General features: G+C 40.0%; 1 protein-coding gene and 1 non-coding gene across 2 annotated transcripts; one reads left to right on the forward strand and one right to left on the reverse strand.

The window, feature by feature from the left end:
• Positions 1-1,858: 1,858 nt before the first annotated feature.
• On the reverse strand, positions 1,859-13,163 carry abhd3 (abhydrolase domain containing 3, phospholipase). Its single transcript, XM_040143345.1, has 9 exons — positions 12,975-13,163; positions 11,561-11,724; positions 9,162-9,344; positions 7,737-7,782; positions 4,522-4,634; positions 3,900-4,073; positions 3,428-3,476; positions 3,166-3,331; positions 1,859-2,915 (listed from the first exon to the last, which is right to left on the reverse strand). Exons 1-9 carry the CDS (start codon positions 13,134-13,136, stop codon positions 2,734-2,736), a joined length of 1,239 nt encoding a protein of 412 aa, XP_039999279.1. The 5' UTR covers positions 13,137-13,163; the 3' UTR covers positions 1,859-2,733.
• Positions 5,585-5,657, forward strand: trnar-ccu. The gene has a single exon. It is a non-coding gene; the product is annotated as a tRNA-Arg (tRNA).
• Positions 13,164-14,924: the final 1,761 nt, after the last annotated feature.

The following is a 14,924-nucleotide window of genomic DNA, read 5'->3' on the forward strand; positions in this document are numbered from 1 at the left end:
AAAAAGAGAAAATGTCTCTTGATAATTCCCTCTGACCGATTTCTTTTAGTTATTGAGTCCTCAGGCAATGCAGTACTTAATATTAAACTACTTTTAAACACACGATTAAACATATGATGATACTACGTTGAAATATTTTCTTTTATATCGTCATAAAGCATAAAAAACTGTTTGCTTAATGATCTATAACTATATAATTATGTAGTTCACTTTCTCACATGACCAGAGATATCAGCGACACTTATAAGCAAGGGATTCCTGCAACAAAATATATTAGTTTTCATACATGGTAGCCAATCATCACTCTTGCCAGTCTACTCTAATTACTCTCAATCTTCTATAAACCATCTAGCTAAAACCAAAGCTCATCTGTCTGTGTTGTTACTGGGGGGTGGGGGGGGGTTGGGGGGAAGGTAAGTGGAGTGCTGGGGGATTACAGTTTGCCTTTGGTGGATCACTTCCACTACTGCGGCGATGCATATCCTATCAGCGGCTAAGCCTGTGAGTGTGGAGTGAGTCAATTCCAGGGACCAAAACCCAATACTGTGATGTGAGAGGGGAGGGAGTGTGACCCTGCAGCAACACACTGGCCAAATAGTAAAGCAGCTCCAGTGGTAGACTGTCAAATGTCTTGCCTTCAGGGGACGAGTCTGTGACCGAGGGTGAGGTCCTGAGTGAGCCCAACACCTCGCGTGAAAGAAAGATAGAAAGAAATAAAGAAAGGAAGAAAGAAAGAAAGGAAGGACTGCCGACAAAAACCCGCAGTACATGGTCAGTCGAGCAATCCAATATACTCTGTTGAGAAAATGCACTACAAGCAAAACCACTGGAGACAGCAGACAAATGGGCCTAGACTCTGTTTAATAATTTATTAAATACAGCATATTACACTCATGTTGATAATGTGCATATACTAGTACTTATACTATAGAGACAATTCTTTAATTTAAAATCTTATTGCTGCACATGTTAAACAATGTTGTTTTTTTATGTAGTGTACAAAATGAAATGCAGCATCCTATGAAAAAACACAAACATGTCCTTTGTGCTACAGATTACGAGGTGGTGTTAAGGTTCAGGACATGATGACGCTGATGAGACACATGCTACTCAATGGACACTTGGCAGAATAAACAGACACCAAAATTCCACAGGAACAGGAAGCCAAAATCCCTCATGCAGTGCATTACGGAAAGCCTGGCCGCCAGTCAGATCTGCTTGTTTCATCGATGCCAACTCATACACGGTAGCCAGCCGCTTCATCATTGTTGGCAACCAAAAAAAAAAAAAAAAAAAAAGACTGACATCCAGGTTCCATTAACGATACTACGCATCTTGTAAAGCAACATTCACCACTTTAACAGCCAACATATACACTCTGTCTTCCTATGTGCATTACTTCATTCACATCACTGTGTCTAGCACCCTCAGACTTACTAACAGAACGAACCACCAACATTTTCACATAGAAAACCTCATGGAATTCATGTACTTCTCTGTTCAGCCTTTGGGATATACTTTCATATTTCGAATGAAATGAAGCGCCTTGCATTAAGGAATTAGAGGCATGGTAGTTTCAACTAAAATAGTGCAATTTTACATTCTTCGTCATTAATGAATTATTCTCGATACTATACATTTGTAGAACTATTTGGTGTGCGTAAAATAAGAATGTGTGAAAATAAAAGTGCATGCATTAGGTTAAAGAAAGAAATAGTTCAATATTTTGGGAAATACGCTCGTTCGCTTTCTTGCCAAGAGTTAGATGAGAAGATCAATACCACTCTCCTGACTGTATGTTAAATATGAAGAATGTTTAGCTTAGCTTAGCATAAAGACTGGAAGCAGTGGAAAACAGCTAGCCTACCTCTGGCCAACAGTAATAACCCCCACCTACATCTTTATGCTAAGCTAAGCTAATGGGCTGCTGGCAGATAGACTTGAAAGTGCTATCAATCTTCTCATCTAATTCTTGGCAAGAAAGCCCAGAAGAGTATTTTGCAATATGTCCGACTATTCTTTTAAATAAAAGAGATTACTGTATGTCAACTGGTATCATCAACCTTTAAATAAGGAAAATACAAAGTAAAGGGGGGTGACTGACAAAACAATATTACACAGGAAGGAAAGAGGAATGAGTAAATAAAGAAAATCCCTGAGGGCTACAATCCTACTGAAGTATGTATGTACTAAAGGATGTTTCATGAATAAATATGATTGGATTTTCATGTACAGTACTTGTGTTAACTTCAAAGGAAAATGACTGCACAAGGTAATCGCAGAAGTTTTTAGCTAAGTAATACAACTAAACCAGATGGGCATAGATTCGGCTTTTTTAAACAGTGACAAGAACAGCGATTGTTTGTTTTTTAATAGGCATACCATTGAGAGCATGATTACATACAATGACTTGTTAACTATGGAATAAATAAAAAATTTTTGCTTGTGGAGGAAGAATGGGACGGAAGGATGGAGGGCAAACATAAAAGAAAGTCAATGGAAGGAAGGAAAAAGGCAGAATAGGTTTATGGAGAGAGGGAGGGACTAAACAATGGATGGAATGCAGTAAGGAGGGATAGAGGGCAAGGATAAAAGAGGGACAAAGGAACGTAGGATTGAATTGGAAATGGAAGGAATGAAGGATGGAATGCAGCAAAGGCAAATGGATGAAAAAGATGAAAGGAAACAAAGAAGAAAGGAAAAAAACAGGACGTAAAAGAGGAAGTTCTCTTATCAGGAGAGGTCTTTTAGTCGGCTGCCTTGTTCGAAGACCGCCCTAGCAAACTGCTTGAAGACCCGGTCCATGTAAGTGCTCTGTCGTGGCCACAGGCCCTCAAGGAAGCCAATATGGCCGCCGTGACAGGTAATAAGCAAGGCCAGGTTGGGATTCTGCTTCACTGCCTCCACTGGAATGGCTGCAAAGGAAACAAAGCTTTCACGTCCTTTCCTCCTATTTTATGACTTTTTGTGGACGAGTTTCCATTTCTAAAGCTAACCTGTTAGCATTGACAGCCAGCGCATACTGGCTACTATTTTACTATGTATACATTGACAGCAGCCATTATAATTTGCTCTCAGATAAAGAAATTCTTTATAATGAAGGCTCAATAATGAGGTCAGGATTGTAAAGGAAGTCTTATTTTGCAGAACATGGCTGGCACTCACCATGAGACGGAGAGAAGACATCATCAGCAGCGTTCAGACACAGCATTGGCACCTGCACAGATTTCAGCCTGTGGATCGGACTGGCGTCCCGGTAGTAGTCATCATTGGTAGGATAACCAAACATTATGGAGGTGAACCTCTCGTCAAACTCTCGGATGGTCCTCGCCTGTAGGGGCCGAGTAATATGTTTAACTTCTGGCCATCTCATTTACAGTAATTAGATTAGCATTTACAGCCAAGTGTCTCTGAAAATAATGCCTACCTTCATGACATGATCTATGTCGTAACACTTTTCAAGCACTGGTCTGTGTCTTGGGGGGAGATTAAAAATAAAACTGTCACCCACTGCTGTTAGTTGAGATGATGTGCATTCGAAAATGTCCCTCAAAAATGCTGACAAGGTTGTAACAACCTAATGAAACAACAATCAAGCTTTCAAAGTAGTACCACAAAAGCATTACTGTGCGTTTACAACATGCCCCTGTTTATACACAGGTTGGAATATATTGAGAGTATTGTAATTGTTTTATAGTTACCAGCTAACAAATAAAAAATACAGCAGCAATCAAGTATTTTAGCCAAAAACTGTAAAAATCAAACCTTACGTATATTATATATCAATATATTAAAAACTAAATATGTAAAACCCAGTTACTCAAGCTCATGAAACATTTAGCCCTCAGCACTAGCAGTGAGTTAGCGGCCGTGTTAATCCCAGTCTGGCCTTGGCTGACCTGTGCACAGAGGCTTGTAGGCAGCTGGTGAGGTAGGAGTTGAAGAGGAAACGGTCCAGGGGTTTTTCCAGTGAATTGGTGCACTCAAATACATCCCAGCCTGCTGAGAAGACTACAACACCTTTCAGGCAGGTTTCTCGGCCCTTGCGCCCCAAATAATTGGCCAGCATCATCCTGAATAGGGATAGGGGCGAGAGGAAGGGGCAGATGGGGAAAAAGAGAGGGACTGGGAGATGTTCCATCTCTGACCGATACGGGACTAGAGCTGTGTAGTAAAAAAAAAAAAACCTTCTCTGGCATATTGCACTGAACAAGTGTTGTCCAAGTGATAGTACAGCTCTTTGGCCTCTCTTGTACTTTTGGTAGCATTTGCATAAACCAGTTACTGATTAGATGAGCCACAGTAGTAAATGTGAATGAGTTCTGCCTAGTTTAGATTATTAATGTTGGTTTATGTTATGTCAGGTGATTTCTAGGTATTACTGTTGATGTATTTTATTTTCAGGTTTAGTTACCACTGAGTCACCCAAAAATGTAAGACTTTGTCTTGTACACCTTTGTGTACAAGCATCAGTGCCTGTACTGAAATGTCCAGTCAGCAAGTAGTGAGTGGCTTCATTACCCGCCCATGGACACTCCAGCAGCCATGACTGGAGCAGCTTCGTTCGTCCTATGGATGTGCTCAATAACGGTCTCCAGATCCTCTGTGTTGGCTGCACAGTAGGTCCTTGGGGTCTGGGAGGGACACAAAGACATAACAGTCACTCTTTCCTTCCTGATTCTCTGTCTCTGTTTAAATTATAACGAGGATTCAACATGAAAAATGGTAAAGCGAATTCTTTTTCCTCTCGTCAGATATTAGCTGGATTCAACTTTTGTATAAACATATTCCATCTACGGTATCGAACCACTTCCTCTGGATATCTGCTTAAATGAGAGAAAAAAAAAACTAAAACTACCAAGTATCATTTGAAAATGAACTGATACTACACTGGGGGGAAAATTAGAGAAAATTAAAAATGAAACTAAAAACAAGACTAGGACAAAACCTAGTATGGACTGGACTGCCCTTTATCTGTTTGCTTCTCTTCTACTCTCTGTTCTTACATATAAGGCATTTTAATACAGTCGAATTCCCAATAAAGCTGATCTCATTTACATGTTTTTCACTTCCAAACCATTTCCAAGCTGCTGCTCCGCACTGTCAAAATCATGATTTTATAACATCGACCTCATCAGGTCAGTTAAAACAAATTAATATGATACATACGGAAAATCAAACTAGAGCTGGAATTATCGGCTGATTAACTGATTAGTCAATATACAATAAATTGATCTATTTTGATGATAGATTAATTTTAGCAAACTGAATATCCTCGGGATTTGGATTGTTGTTCAGACAAAACAAGATATCTGAATTTGTTACCTTAGGTTTTGGGAAAAACTGTATCAGGCATTTTTCACTTTTGTCTGATGTTTTGTGGACCGAACAATTAGTCTGTAGTGTAGGCTACAGTGGACATTACCGGGCATCAACTGAGCATTTTCATGATGCTGTGATTTTACTCTACACAAAGGCTGCCATCCCTGTCCATAGAAAACGAACATAAAAGAGATTGTAGTGTCAGTGTTACTACCACTGAACACTGCGTTGTAGACGATAGCCCCTCTATGGATCCATTACAGCCCCAGTGGCCTAATGGATAAGGCACTGGCCTCCTAAGCCAGCGATTGTGGGTTCAAGTCCCATCTGGGGTGTGTATCAGAGTGCGCAGCGGAAGTGTGCAGGGCCAATACACAGAGGTCAATGAACCACCCAGCCAACATTGCCTATTTCAAAAAAGGAAACTGAATATCTCTGGGTTTTGAAATGTTGGTTGGACAAGACATTTAAAGATGTCACCTAAGGTTCAGCAAAACTATATCAGGCATTTTTGGCTTTTTTTTCCACAGATTGTTGACTAAACAACTGATTAATCAGCAAACACCGAAACCACAAGATAAATGTATATGGAAAACAGGTATGACACGTCAACATGATTCGCTATACCACCTTTAAAGTGCATACAGTAATTATGCAAATGGTAGCTTCTGTTATTATGAACATGCTGTGTTTTGCTCCTAAATGGTATATTTTTCACTCTCATAGGTATGAAGCATCTCTTCAGACATCCACTGGATTGCACAAGTGATTCACCGCTCTATAAATGTGCAAAGGTGTGAACAGGACATTTATTTTTAACTTTATCATCTACTGTATATCATTTTTTGCAGGCAAAGAAAAGGTGAAATCTTCCTCGGATGTAGCAAAGGTGCCACTTTCCAGCTAATATTAAGAAATACCATGTTATTAATGTGTATTCAGGTATTTCTGGCTGTAAGAAGTATCCTGTGTTTTTTTTTTTTTAGGAAAAGAGGTAAAATCTCTTTTAACTAAAAAAGTTTGTCAGGCAGGGCAGGTTACTTATCATTGAAGGAGCCCAAATTCTCAGGATGCTGTTGACTTTTCAGCCCTTCAAGGCCCTTCATTAAGATTCAAGCAGAAACTCAGGCAAAGTAAATTCCTGTTTTTTTCTACTCTCTTACAGTTCCTTTAAGAAGCCTGCAGAAGTTTCGGACTATGCAGTAAAAGAGCAGAACTTACAAATTGAATTTTAACAAATAAAGATATTTAAAACAAATATAAAATACTGATAGTTAGGGAGGATATTTGAACAGACTTAAATTCCTGCACTGTAAAGCCACTCCACAGGAAAGTGTAATATAATAGGCTTTTTAAAAGATCATAATATAGGATACTAGCACTTAGGACAGCTTTTGAAGTAGGGGGCATCTTTCAAGCAGTATTTCATTCTAAAACGCTGGCCTATTTAAACAATGGAGGATATTCACACTAACTGGACACAGAAAACACTCACAAAAGCGCACAATTGCTAACTCATTTGCAAAGAATGTGATTCCCCACTGAAATGAGAAAAAAAATTCCCTCCTTACCACCACCTCTTGATATAGTGCCAAGGTTACAATTCTGCTTTTGTTTTGTTTTTTTAAATCTGAGTACAGCTGAGCCAACTAAACGCTGGATATGGCCTAGAATACAGATTTAAATCAAACTGAGTGACACTGGACACTTTGCTTCAGTGTCAGATTTACAGTTTGTTTTGGGGTTTTTTTTTTTGCAGTTGAGACAATACAACAGTAACAGGACACAGATCAGCCATTGATGCAGATTTAAATGCACTGAGAGGAACATTAGATTGATTGTGGGCAATCCCTGCCTGTAATGAAACACCATTTGTGCTTTGGATAAGATCTCTGCATGGTAGTGATGGTATGATTAGATCAGGGTGATGCAGCCATCCATACAGAACGTGCCTCTGTTCTGTACCGCAGACATACAGACAGAGAGGGCTCGCACTATCAGAGCTCGGGCCCATTTTGTTGGCTAAATACACCCGCGTGTCAGAGGACAGATTAAGGTGTCAGAACAGCATGTGCTGGACAAGGTCATATTTCTGCAGATCGGCATTGAAATACAGTATCTGCCTGCAACTTAATCCCCGCTGCGCAACAACATTGTCTGTGCAGCGTCTGTTCAGGCTGCCTGTGGGCTCCATGACACGTGTGCTGCAGACACGCTCTGGGCTGGCTGAAGCAAAGAAAAGGACAGCTCTCCTGGGAAGCTGTCATACTGACAAATGGGAAAAACAACTGTCCTTAACAGTAATTTTCATCCTGTATACATGTCTGCATTTCTGAATATGGACAAAAACAATTAACAAAATGAAATAACAAAGAATGACAGGATGAGAACTATGAAAAATGTTAGATTCTTACCAGTAGTGTTTCGCCGGAAACCCCTCTGTTGTTGAATACCACGCATCTGAAATACACAAAACATACACTCTTTCAAATTATTATTAAGTCTCATAAATTACTCCTTTAATCACTTCATCTATTGCTATTAAATGAAACAAGTTAAAAAAAAGGCTGAAACAATAAGTTAATTAATCAACTGAATTCATCACAAAACTTTTGATAACTGATTAATCATTTACGTACCTTTTAAGCACAAATGCCAACAAATTACTAGTTCCAGCTTCTCAAATGTAGATCATTTCTGTGTTTTTTAGTCTTCTGTGACCGTAAACTAAATATCTTTGAGTTTTGGTCAGACAAAACAAGACATTCCAAGTTGTCACCTTGGGCTTTGGGAATGTGCGATCAGCATTTTTCTGCTTTTTATTTTTTACAGATCAAACAATTTATCAAGCAAATGACTGGCCGGTTAAGCAGTGAGGGTAATATTTATTAACAGCAGCCCTAAATTCAAGGGAAGAACAACATTTAAAAGTTCCAGTAATCAACAAATTATCAACTTCCATGTACATACAAATAACTTTAAACAAATGTGTCTTACTTTAAAAAAAATTAGAAGTGAAAATACGATGAGGTGTGCAGAGAGGCACAGCTGTGTGAGGACCATTCTGTTTGTACTGTAGAGCAAAGGCATCAGCATCCCGCCTCACATCTCTCGCAGGTCATCTATTATCTGGTGGAGTCAGACCTGCTGTTTCTATCTGTGTATCTCAGCAGCAGGGTGGGGCTGGATAGTGTGTTGGGCAAGAGGAGGGGAAAGGTGGCGGTGGTGGTGGTGGTGGTGGGGTGCTTAAACACACGCTGCAGCATAGACTCGGAAGCTGGTCTGGGCTAAGCTGCAAAGCTTGTACCGGGATAAGCTGTAATTCATTAAGCTACACAGACAGGGGTGAGGGGTGGAAGATGCTGAGTTTGCTGGCTCTCTTCCCATGCCTTCCCAAATCTGGATGAAAGAATGAGTGCAGAGAATACAGAAAGGACCTATTGGAGAGTGAAAAAAAAAAAGGGGAAAAAAGTGCCTCCCTCTGCAACTCTTCATGCTTGTGCTAGATTTGGCCATTTACAAAAGCAGCTTGACACTCAGCTTAGCTGTCTACTTTATTTGTGCGTTTCACCTCAAATAACCCCAAGCCCCACTCGCTCATGCACCCATTATATTAAAGTTACGAAATCGCTACAAAAGTGGATGTCGGGTTTTACGTTTTAATCAATATTGATATGACTGCGGAGCTATTTTGGCGTTGATTGGACAAGAAATCTGTGTTTTAGATGAATGCTAAATTAGAACATAAGGCACAGAGAGCGTCAGTTTTGTGATTTCAGTGTCCTGACTGTGTGCTCAGCGCTGGACCTCAGACAGGGTATCCAGCCAAGTCCACCCACCTATAGCCCAGATCCCGGCTCTGTTGAACCATGTGCAGGATGTAGGACTCTCGGCTGGTGCCGGTCAGGCCGGGGAGAAGTAGCACTGTGGGCCTGGTGGCAGGGTCGGGATGAGAGAGGCTGTCGTCGTTGTCAAACCAATCCAAAGAGATCTGTCCTCCATCTGCTGCCTTAATAAGCTCACTGCAGAGACGAGTGGGACACGCAATGTGGGTCTTTCTGAGTATCTCTATGTATCTATTTATTGGTCCCATTCAAACGCCTGCACCTTTCAAGCAGACACACAGGAAAATATTGATAAGAAAAAGTACCCGAAATCAATATTAGATTTGGATTTAAATTCATAACTGCTCACTGAATGGGCATTAAAAATGGATACAATACTCTGGTTCCATTCTCTGCACCATTAATAATTTCTGTTCAGCACCAGGTAAATTGTATCATTGTATCCATCACACACACTGCCAAAGGGGAATGGGATATGTGAGTAGAACGCTCACTGACAACTGCCTCATTTCCCTTGTAATCATCTTGTCAGTGTGCTTTGCAACACACAGCAAGTTAAGATAAGGAGGATGGCATTGCACCAGTGGGTTCTTATGGTCAGTCAATTTCTGGGCTGTGCAACCCCCGCCTGTCAGATGAGGTCACACGTTCCCAGTGCCAGTGCATTTTAAAACCTGCACTGCACACAAACACACTCAGCGGCCCATGAGTCAACTTGGCCAACCAATGGTAAAGACGTCAGCATGAAATTACAGAGCTGCCATGAAATATGCACCTGAGGCTAGCCTTTAAAGTCAGAGAGGCCAATCCAGAGTGTCCAGCGCACAAAGTGGGAGGGGACCAGCTGCTAATCCTCTGCTCGGACAACAAGATTAGACAAATTTCAGCCAGATAACTTACGACAAAAAGGACAGTTTTTCATGGCATCTGTCCTTGGGTCGACCTTGGATAACTACATTATGGGGGGAAGTCCTGTTGTCCCCTGAGGAAAAGTAATAATAACTTCAGTGAATGTGACCATCAGTCTTACCATCTCCTAGTTGGACTAGGATGGAGGCAGTTGCTGTGCATTATGGGAATATTTATCTACGTGACTCATGGACACTAAAGGGCATAGGTTACGTGAAAGTCCTGGGGACAGACAAATGATGGGACTAATAATTCAACTGAAGAATTAAAAACTGCCACAAAAATAACAACAACAAGTAACTATTATGAGAAATCAATCGTCATGATCAATAACCATGATCAAATGGGTAAACTTTTGAAAAAGCAAAAATCCCAGATCCAGAACAGATTTCTTCCAGCAATTACTGATATTGATGATAAACAGTAGAGTCTTAATTGAATTTAGATTAATTAATTTGAATTTTTACATTAAAGTTTCTGTTAAGGTTTAGGTTTTATGTGAAGGGTTAACAAACAAAAAAGGACATTTACAGAAATACGTTTTTTCTATTTTTTTTTCTCCTTCTTTTTCAGATGTTTTTTAATTTACTTATACCCAATCACATTGTGTTTTATTTTGCTTTTCGCTATTATTATAACTTTATCTTGCCTTCACTTCCTCTCTAATCTGCCTTTCAATTATGTTTGTTAAATGTTGAACATAAATAACTAGTTTTTAAAAAATACATCCCCAAGTGCCTGGCTGACAACTACAATTTATACTGTATACACACACATACACTTGACCAAAAAGCACGGCCATGGAAATTAGGGAATGACAGAAGACTTGAAATAAATAACAAGAGAACATAATATGAATAAATAAGTAATACATAGTAATAATGAAAAATACAGCTTTTAATTAATTTTAATCTTCTTTATACACAGGAGGCAAGGAATGCAGTGCCAATTAATCTTCAACAGAATGTACATTATTGAGCAGCAGGCAGGGCAGCCCGAGCCTGCATCATGGCACAAAAGATCTCTTTCTCCTCTGAGCTTTTGAGTCTTGGTTAAGAACAACACTGGGATTTGTTTCCAGTTGTGAAACTGTAAAGAAATAAATCAGGAAACAGACAAATGGCAGTTTCGCAGTGGCCAAGCTAGTTTAAGAAATTTCTTAGTAAAGCTCTGCACAGTGGGCATGGAAAAATTCTGAATGTTTCCCCCTGGCAATTAATTACTATTGAATGCCAGAAGAAGACAGCTGCCATATTAAATGTGTATTTACTTTAATGTGTTAAAGATGAACTTTCTAGCTTTCAGGCTTCACAGGTATTTCTCACTGGATATGACTTCTTTGACTTGAACTGTTTTATGAGTTCAAATGCACTATTGAGCCAGATGAAGCCTCTCTGCTTGCAAGCAGAAACACATTTTCAGCTTGGGAAAAGAAACAACTTGTGTGACGGATAATCGGTATGTCGGTCATGGTGAGGACTTACTTTCTGTAAAGGACCCCAGGTTTGGCTGTGACAAAGGGTCTCAACAGAGTCTGGATGCGGCTCTCCCAGCACCAAAAGGTGGGGTAGTAGGTCTCGGACACTACCGGACATTGTTCCCTCAGAAACTGGTAGAACTTCTTACCCCCTGAGATGAGCTGTGGCTTCTGTGAAATACAAGCGGATGAAGCGTGGCACAGGTGTGAGCCAAAAAGTTACTTTTTTTCACCTGCAGGGATTATTTACTGTGATGTTATTTAATATGACAGGTAATCCATCGATATAATAAAACTAGCTCTAAAACATGTTTTGCTACATTATATGTTGTTTAAATCACTTTTAAACGGCACAACTTGTTGCATTCCTCTCTCTAAATTTAACATCAACATCTTCTGATGCATATATCAAAACTGTTTTAAGATACAAAATAACAGTTAACATAGAGGATATTACAGGATAAAAATCTGAGCATCCAACTATAACAGACAGCAAGGTTATTACTGAAAACAGCCTAACGACCATAGAGTTTAAAGTACATCAGATAAACACGACATGTCCATGAACTTCATTTAGACCTTTATTACACTTGGACAGACTGATAATAAAGGCTAGGTCTGCATTAGCCATCCGCATTTTTATGTGTGTGTATGTATATGTATATATATATATATATATATAAATTTAACAATACACATTTGTTACTTAATTTGGACTATTAGCTACTTATTTTGTTTAAAGTCATTCCACTGGAGAAACTATAGGCCTTACTGGTAACGAACAACGCATTCCACTTCATTTCATTGGAGTTCAATTCAAACAGAAAAAAAAACGTGCTGCATTTTAATTCGGGACTATATTTTCGCTGTTTTAATATCTTGTAAATGTTAAACTCACATTCGATGAAGTTACTCAACAGGTAGGCAAGAATTATGAGATATCAACATTTTAGCCCCCCCACAGCCATCCAATAAATGACAGCAACTAACCAACGATACACAAAACCGTCCTCTGGCATTTCTAGCTAACGTACAGCGATGTTAGCCTAGCTTAGCCGATGCCGACATCTAACTGTAAATGGTATTGCTGCGGACTGATTTAAATACATAGGTGCAGCGCATGGATGTAAAAAATATGCAGCTCAGGTACAGACGCCGATTAAAATGCGTCTCTTGCCGCTCGAGATCCAACCCACATGTGCAGGCGCGCAACGTTAGCCCGCCGGTGGAGAGATGCAACCTGATCGAAACCTCCATCTGCCAATTGCACCGGTCGAGTATCATCACTCGCACAGCAGGGATGATGCTCCCGCATTGGAGGCGCACACGTCGGTATTAACCGAGCATGCAAAACCACGGGGCATGGAGAGTCCCTTAGAGGCAGCCGCTCGGGTCATACACCTAATGTCAACGTTACGTACCTTCGCTACTGAGATCAAATAGTAGCAGGTGTACGCTGCGCTAAAGCCCAGCACCAGAGACAGCCCTACTCCCGAACCGAAGAGCCCAACTTTCACTTGATTTTCCAGATAATGTGACAGGTCCCTCGTCAGAATGTTGAAGTTGAGGTCCAGCGAGATCATTGCAAGGTCCCTGTTTTCCCCGTTACTGCAAGGACAGCGGCCAGCTCAGTTGGTATTCAGCTGCGTCTGCCTGCGAGCCCACTGTGAAGGAGACTGTCAAGGGGACCTGATTGTGGGGTGTGTGTGTGTGTGTGCGGGTGCGTGTGTGTGTGTGTGTGTGTGTGTGCTGGGGGGGGTATGTAAAATCCTATCGGCGAGCGGTGGCGCTCTTTGACCAGCTATCGGTGGAGCCGCTCGCTCACGCGGTCGCCCCCCCCTGCAGTCAACAGAGGGCGCGTGAGCCCCGAGGTCTTCCCCCCGATGCGTTCGGCAGCTCGGCCAAAAGACAAGCCGGCGGTAAATGAAATCGGTATAAGCGTCTCTTAACACCTTCAGCGTTTAAAAAAAAAAAGGGCCATTGATTTACTGCAGTGTTAGTCCACAGTAAAATGGCATCAACAACGAGGCAGGGAAGGCAACTGTCCCAGGGGCTGCAGACCACAGGGGGCCCACACGCTCCACGTTCACCGTGTGCCAATTAGCTTGCAGTAATTTAATTAACTGAAATTTTGTTTATAGTATACAGTTGGCAGTGCATCACTGAATCACATTATAAACTGAAACGATAGGAGCCTTAGGAAACACATGCATTACTACCTAATCTTGTAGAGAGAGGCCCTGAGTTAAAATGTATGTTTAAGGCCGTTTTCTTAAAATTTCATTTTATATTTTGCTTACATGGTAGCATTTTACCAGGTAAATTTGTACTTAATACTCACACAATGCACAGAGTAATAAAAAAAAGAGGGGGTCGATAGGGGTCCAAAGGACATTTTTGCCCCGGGGCCCTATAGTGGGCTCTTCCAATCCTGCTCCACCACATGTTTATGTAGTCTTATATCAAAAATAGTCCACGTTAGACTTGTTTTAGTGTTATCGGATTAAGGCACATGCAGTATCTGGTGAGTCTGATATGGCCTGAGAAGCATTTAAATGGAGTTACCCACTGCATTGTGAGGTAAAGATTAAGATGAATTGGTACATCTTAGGTTGATACTGACTACAAATCAAATTACAAGTGGCCTTATCTACTTCATCCTCTGGACTTCGGAGTCACTGACTATAAAGTAATAACGTGCTTCAAACCATTGCAGCATCCCTAGAGTATTTTTTAATGCACTCAATTGTCATCATTCAGTAATGCTTCCGTGTCATCAACTTAGCAAGCTGTTAACTGTGATCAATTAATAAAAATTAAAAAAAATTGAATGATCACTCAATAAGCCAATTAATAACTATAGTCAGCAAAAATATTCCATTTACTAATACCAGCTGTGGTTTGGATCTCATTTAATTATGAATGTTTGAATCAATGTCATCTGACATCAACTGTAATGGCACCACTATAAATCAAATATACAGTATACACAGTAGAGAATACATTATATCTAGAATATATGCATGGATGTATTCATGTGCATAAGTATATATATACTTATGTATATAGAAGGCATATATATAGGTTATATTTTACATTTGACTTATAACTGTTCTTAAATATGTTTTTATAAATTACTTAAACCAATGCTGGTTTTTAAATGTTCCCATGAAATATACATTTTCTATGGAAACGATTTTGAGTTTTTTTTTCTCTTTTATTCTACATAATCAGCTATATTTTTTTTTTAAAGAATTGAATATTAATTTTCACAATAAGTTTTTTTTTTAAATTTAATTCGATTATATAATAGAATTTAGAATATTCTTGACAGCCCTAGTTTCCACTACAATGTAGTTATAGCATTTATG

Source organism: Xiphias gladius, chromosome 14, assembly GCF_016859285.1.
Source record: "Xiphias gladius isolate SHS-SW01 ecotype Sanya breed wild chromosome 14, ASM1685928v1, whole genome shotgun sequence".
NCBI classification, from domain to species: Eukaryota; Metazoa; Chordata; class Actinopteri; order Istiophoriformes; family Xiphiidae; genus Xiphias; species Xiphias gladius.

What these genes read in the sequence shown, in the direction of transcription:
- abhd3 (XM_040143345.1), bottom strand. Translation starts at nt 13,136, where the DNA reads ATGATCTCGCTGGACCTCAACTTCAACATTCTGACGAGGGACCTGTCA. An exon ending in CCTGGGGTCCTTTACAGAAA is followed by an intron (nt 9,345 to 11,560) that starts GTAAGTCCTCAC and finishes TCGTCTCTGCAG; the next exon opens with TGAGCTTATTAAGGCAGCAG. An exon ending in AGCCGGGATCTGGGCTATAG is followed by an intron (nt 7,783 to 9,161) that starts GTGGGTGGACTT and finishes TGTGTATTTCAG; the next exon opens with ATGCGTGGTATTCAACAACA.